The 6,112-nt window shown below is 40.5% G+C and overlaps 1 protein-coding gene across 1 annotated transcript; it reads right to left on the reverse strand.

Annotated features, from left to right (window-relative positions):
* Nucleotides 1–297: 297 nt before the first annotated feature.
* LOC105918711 (patched domain containing 4) lies at nt 298–5,804 on the reverse strand. The gene has a single exon (XM_036134685.1). It carries the CDS (start codon nt 5,699–5,701, stop codon nt 4,127–4,129), a length of 1,575 nt encoding a protein of 524 aa, XP_035990578.1. The 5' UTR covers nt 5,702–5,804; the 3' UTR covers nt 298–4,126.
* Nucleotides 5,805–6,112: the final 308 nt, after the last annotated feature.

Genomic DNA, 6,112 nt, shown 5'->3' on the forward strand with positions numbered 1-6,112 from the left:
GGTCATTCTCAAAATACTCTTCCTTTTAAATTTGAAGTTATTTTCATGTTGACGTCACCCTGCCTACTGACATGAAATGGCTATTTTGAGCAATTTTTTTTTAAAATCAGAACTTGTGTAGCCAATTATTTTTGTTAACACACTCAAAAACAGTAATTTAAAAACTGTCCTGTGTGTATGGGCCAATGATAACGCAAGGGCAGGTTAACCCTTAATGAATTGTTGGTGCAAAATAACATTTTGTTAAAAAGATGAATGGGTTATGATTATTTAATTCTCTGTCGACCAGCTTCCACATCATATTTAGTTTAGTAACTGGCAATCAGATGAAAATTTACCAGCTTTTTTTCCATTATCCTTCTTTATTACTTTCTATGCAAACAGGCAAATTTTACAGACCTTGGTATAAAGTGCAATCGCTTGGACATTACTATAGCCTACTAGGCTGTAGTGGCATGTTAACTGCAAAGATAGAAGAGCAGATAAGTTTGGGAATTATGCTTGAGAAGAACTAAGCAGCATGTTTACATATCTTTGCTACCTGGTTTTTCCTAGAATAACAGGTTTGTATAGTTTTGACTATATGTTATACATATGTAACCTATGTTTTTCTGTGCTAACATTTTCGCTACATAGCAAAACCGCTCATAGAGATCCCCTAAGGTAGTGATAGTTCATATGGTAGTGATAATAAATGTGTCCAGAAACAGAGTGAAGACATTTATGGTTGCCTAAAAACCCCCAGAAAAAAACAAGACAATTGCACAGCTGTGTAACGAATCTAGCATACTGGTAACAATCCCCTTTTTATTACTGGCCTACTTTTTTCCTCTTTTTTCCTGCTTTTGGTAGTTTTTTGTAGGAAAATTCAGTCAATAAAAATCTTTTTGTATTATACTTTTTATAGAAAATATTAAAAAAGAGCAATTTACAGTTATGTTACATTTCAAATGTCCTCTGGCTTTTGTTTTGGAACAGATATGACTCATTTTGTTCTTTTGCAGCACAAGGTGTCACAGAATATGCATCGCAACAACAAACAGAAGTCACTACAGCTCAGAAAAAGGAATTTCTAAAAATACGAAGACTTCATACAAAAAAAAAAAAGAAATACATGCATACATACAACACAATGCCATGCGAACACAGATCATTTTTGGGAAGAAAATTATTCAGGATTTGCATTTCAGTACCATTATTCAAACATTTCATGCCATCTCGCTATACATACATGACATGGGTTTTACAGTATGTGACATTCACTGCATCGTCTGCGGCAAATGGCTACAAAAAGGCCTAATTCTTCTGCAGGGCAATGTCTGCTCAATGATAGTTACAACTTCAGTGAGAAGTTCACACCAAGTTACTTTCTAACCCCACTAACACAGTGTTCATTCATAGTAAAATACAATGAGAATGTTCTTTTTTTATTTTCGTCTGGAAAGTCAAGTACACATAAAAATGGGCTCAGTAACATTTCTATGTTTAAGATTACACAAATGCTCACTATCCTCTGTGAAAGAAAATATTTTTCCCCTTTTCACAATGTAATTTGCTTCAGCTTAAAGATTGTAACCACGGGTGCAACTGCTGTACTGGCCAACCTGTGTGAGGGAACCTCAGTGTGTTGCTGCTGGTACAGAGAAACAAGACAGCAACTTTCCCCTCAAAACCAACCCTGTGCAACCCTAGCAGTCCTTTGAGAAGATATGGACCTGGCCTATAATCAGCTTTGTCTTCGCACATATGTGACCCCTGTATAACATGGCACCGGCTAAGGCTTAACGGCCACACTTCGTTATGAGATGGATATCTGTCACGGCTGGTGACCTTGACTGTATTTGTTCTGGGAATGCAACAGAACTATTTACTGGGCTACGGTAGAAGAGGATAACGCTGTTTACCCGGTGAGGCAGAGGTAGCCATTTTAGACAAAGTGGTATTTGTAGAGGTTAACCTAATTATCATTTATGGTATTGTTTGATGTTTTACAGCAAAGGCACTAATTTGCTGCTATGCATGAGCCAAGTCCCACTATCAAGTGTAGACTCTAAAAAAGAGAATGCAGCTACAACTTAAATTGATTGCTTCAAGTGATACCAAGTAACTGAATTAAGTTTAACTTAATTTATTTTCAATGGTTTAACTTGACAAATCATAAACTAAATCAATTAAGTCGGATCAACTTAATTCAATTACAGTTACCAATTGAAGCGATCCGTGTGAGTTGAAGCTGCATTCTCTTTTTAGAGTTAAAAAACGCCACAGTAAGAAGCTACTAGTGTTCTGCCATGTTCCTAAAAAAAGTTAGGAACGTTTATGGTTTTAAACCAAGGGAGGATCACCCATCACTGTTTTTTTTTTTTATGTTTAAGAATTTTGAAACAAATGTTAGCAACAGGGTACAAGAATTCTCTTTTTACTCAAGGTTATCATACCTTTTTTGCCCATGCCAGGTGCTTCCTATAAATGTGCAGTAGAAAAAAAATATTTCATATAATATGAACATGGTAGACAAATTGCCAACTTGTCACTGTTGCAGTCTTAACTGGTCTCTTTTTTGTTTGTTCTCTGCCAGAACACAATATAAAGCTCTGCCTACCCGCCATTCTTTTTTTTTATTTTTCTGTTTAGGGTTGTAAAATTGGTGCTAAATGTAACCGGATCAAAAGTGTAAAAGTGACTTAACATCTTGTTACTTTGATTGTTTTTATGTTGCCAGTGAAAATAATTAAGTTAATTCAGATGTCAAAGTAAAAAGACAACAAAATAAATTATGTAATAATGAATATTCACGCCTTTCAGAGAAACTACCTGTCTCGTTAAGACATATGGAGGGAACAACATGGCAAAGGGTTTGTTTTTTTAATTAGCATTTTGGTATTTAAAAAATGCAGAACTTGGGATTTCACCGTAACTTTGTTTTTCCCCCGCTCTAGTCTATAATAGTTATTTACTGGCCTTTTTTGTTTTGCTGTAAAACCTACACCATCCACATTTCTAATAAGAAGCACTCAGTTTAGGGATGAAGGAATTTTGATTCATGTTTTTTTTAATGAATATCAAAACTCACTGAGAATTTGTTTTAATAGAAAACTAGAGAACAAAAGCTTCTCTACACTATTTGGCACCAATAATAGGAACTAAACCTGACAAAGACCTTGTAAGGGCACACAGAGACAATCATGTACTAACTGAGAGTTTCTGTTATATTTGATCTGCTAAAGACATAATAAGCCAACATTTCGGTTTGACTTTTTTCAATGCGCAGCAGTATAGTCATGTTGTTGGAGTCAGGCTTATTGCCTGTGTAATGCACCTGCACAACAGTCCCTCACCACCGGATCTCATCCTCTGCAGCTCACTGCAGCATTTTCTGCCCTGCTTAAGAATTTCTACAAACTCTGGATCAAACAGAAACGGTATCCTGTACTTTTGCCAAACCTTGACAATTATATCCTCACAATATAATGTGCAAGACAGCTCTTGAAAATATACACAGTGTAAGCCATCTGCCAGGTTCAGCTGTTGAACTGTTTTGGATGCTACAGAAAAGCATGCAGTGGGCTTTCAGCCTACTGTATTTTTCTCTCTCCACATAATTTGGTTTTGTCTATTTTAGCGGATATTGAGGTGGGAGAAGTAAGGCGGGTGCCGAGTCACCTTCACCTGTTGTATCTGCTCACTTATCGCTCCTGCTGCTTTTCACTGACGTGTCTGAGTGTCCGCCTCTTAAAGAACCTCTGCGACCGTCGCTCGTTTCTTTTGAGACTGCAGGTGATGAACACAAAGCTGTCAACATTGAAATTTACATATTGTTGTATGTGTTAAGAATATTTTTTAAAGATTTAGCAGGCAGGTTTTGGCAACTAAATTCTTGTATACTTCTAAGAGTTGGGAAAAGCTTAAGTAACCAGTTTGTGCTAAGGAGACACACTGTCCAGACTAGAGGACTGAATCATTGACCAGTGGGGCTGCACTCAACCCCGGTCAGCTTAGCTGCGGTTGTTAGGTATCGGCCACTCCGTGGCGGACACCGCATGCTCCCTGCATCTTTAGAGATGCCTCAGCATTTGAGAGTCTACCAGTAACCCAAAGTTACCAATCACTGACTGTCAATAAGTGCTCAAACGTTTGTCACATGATCAGGATTTTCCCTGACTTCAATGCACTCTATCTCCTCCCTTTCCCTTTCCCTCTCCCGCTCACGTTCCCTCTCCCGCTCTTTCCGCTTTGCCCGCTTTTTTTTCTTGTGCCTCTTTTTGGATGGCGGAAAGAACGTCAGGAAGACGGGCAGGATGACGAAACAGTGCAGCAAGGTGCAGCCTGCCGTGAGTAGGGAGCACTTGAACAGCGTGTAGGTCAAATTGGAAGGCACAAACACAAGAGGCATGATCCCGATCACGAAGCAGGATGTGTTCTGCAGGATGGCCGCCCCGTGCTCCTCCAGTGCCAGTTTGATGCACTGTGTCCTCGTGTGCTCAGTGGCCAACACAAACGTGTACAGGTGTGGTGCACAGTGATCCATAGCAAAGTTGAGAGTATAAATAAGGCACAGGATTGAGATGCTGTCCATGCCGACGTTCCAGAGAGTCATCAAACCCAAGACGCCCAGCTCTACGGACGTGACGGTGAGAATGAGCCAGAAGTTTCCCAAAGGGTTAATGACCAGGAAGAACGTAAGGATAAGGATGGTGAGCACACTGAAGCCTGAGGTCAGGATGGGGGAGATGACGGAGGAACTGTAGCGGTCCATAAAAACAAATGTGGGATTGAAGGCAATGAATTTGATGCTGTTGATCAGCATCAAGGGACGAAGTTTTTCCAGGAGCTCCACCACCTCCTCTCTCTTCTTCTCTGTGGTCCTTGCTACCAAGTACATCCTTGAGGCGATGATATCGTACTCATCGGTCTCCCGGTTTTTCGAGAAGATGATGTCCTCTGTGAAGTGCTGGTACTCTGGGCTGCGCAGAAAAGAGCCCTTCAGGATATTGATGAAGTCACTCTTGGTTGACGCGCTGACGTTGACCACTCGGAGGTAGTGGAAAAAGTTGTCCATCCAGGAGATCTTGTTGAACCCATGACTGAGAGTCTTGAGGTGCTCCTGCACAGTGGAGTTCCAATACTCGATGGGTTCATAGATGTAAAACCCAATTACAGGACTGTAATTGCTGAAGTACTTCTGCTGGGTCACGGCAAACGAAACGCTTGGTGAGTTACTGGCCAGCAGGTTCACTATATTCGATCCATCGCTAATTTGTAAACATCCCATGAACGAAAAAGAAGCATAGATGAGATAAAGAATGACCACAAACGGTTTGACGTAGGTGTTGGTAATCCACTCGGTGTAATGCTCACGCAGGAAGTGCTGGATGAAGTGGTTTTGGTACGGCACACTATCGTGGTGCGTGGACAGGTCATGGCCGTCACTCATCATGGTTTTAAACCACGTGGGCTGGCGGTCCAAGTATTCCACTGAGGGGATCTTACAGCAGAAAACACTGTGGTAGCGGTTCTGCTCAAGCTGTCCAGCAAACACCAAGCAGGAGCCGTAAAAAGAGAACACGTAGAAGTAGTTGACCAGGATGGCCACACACATGCTCTGGCAGAAGATTTTCACCGACTCAATGTTGGTGAAGGGGCTCGCTCCCATGCCGAAGGTGATGATGTAGAGTGAGCTGGTCATAGTGTAGCACACCATCACGTCGGCAAAGGCATCTGCCACACGTTCCTTGAATGGCAGGTTTTCTCTAGTTCTCCTCCAGCCTGCCAGAAGTTCAAACACCCCCTTGGTACCATGACCTACAAAGGAAAAGAGAAAATAATGTTAGGATATGAACATAGAACCAGTGCAATCACAATATTAGATGTCGGGACATCTCTCCATCTCTATGTTTGGATTGTAATAGTAAAAGCATAAATTGTAACAACGAAAATAGAAGCAGTCAGTGCTGCATTTTTTTTGGTCCTGTCCATGTTAACAAGGATATTTTCCAAAACTGAGATTTTCTGCATTGTTTACAGCTGCGCCGGATATACAAAAACAAGGATTTTAAAAATATCTTCTAAAAGGACAATTTTTAATAAACTCGCAATACTGTATATCCATGTG

This window comes from Fundulus heteroclitus, unplaced genomic scaffold (genome assembly GCF_011125445.2).
Source record: "Fundulus heteroclitus isolate FHET01 unplaced genomic scaffold, MU-UCD_Fhet_4.1 scaffold_895, whole genome shotgun sequence".
Taxonomy (NCBI): Eukaryota; Metazoa; Chordata; class Actinopteri; order Cyprinodontiformes; family Fundulidae; genus Fundulus; species Fundulus heteroclitus.

Bases quoted from the DNA above. Each gene is read 5' to 3' on its own strand.
- LOC105918711 (XM_036134685.1), bottom strand. From the start codon at position 5,701: ATGGTGTGCTACACTATGACCAGCTCACTCTACATCATCACCTTCGGC.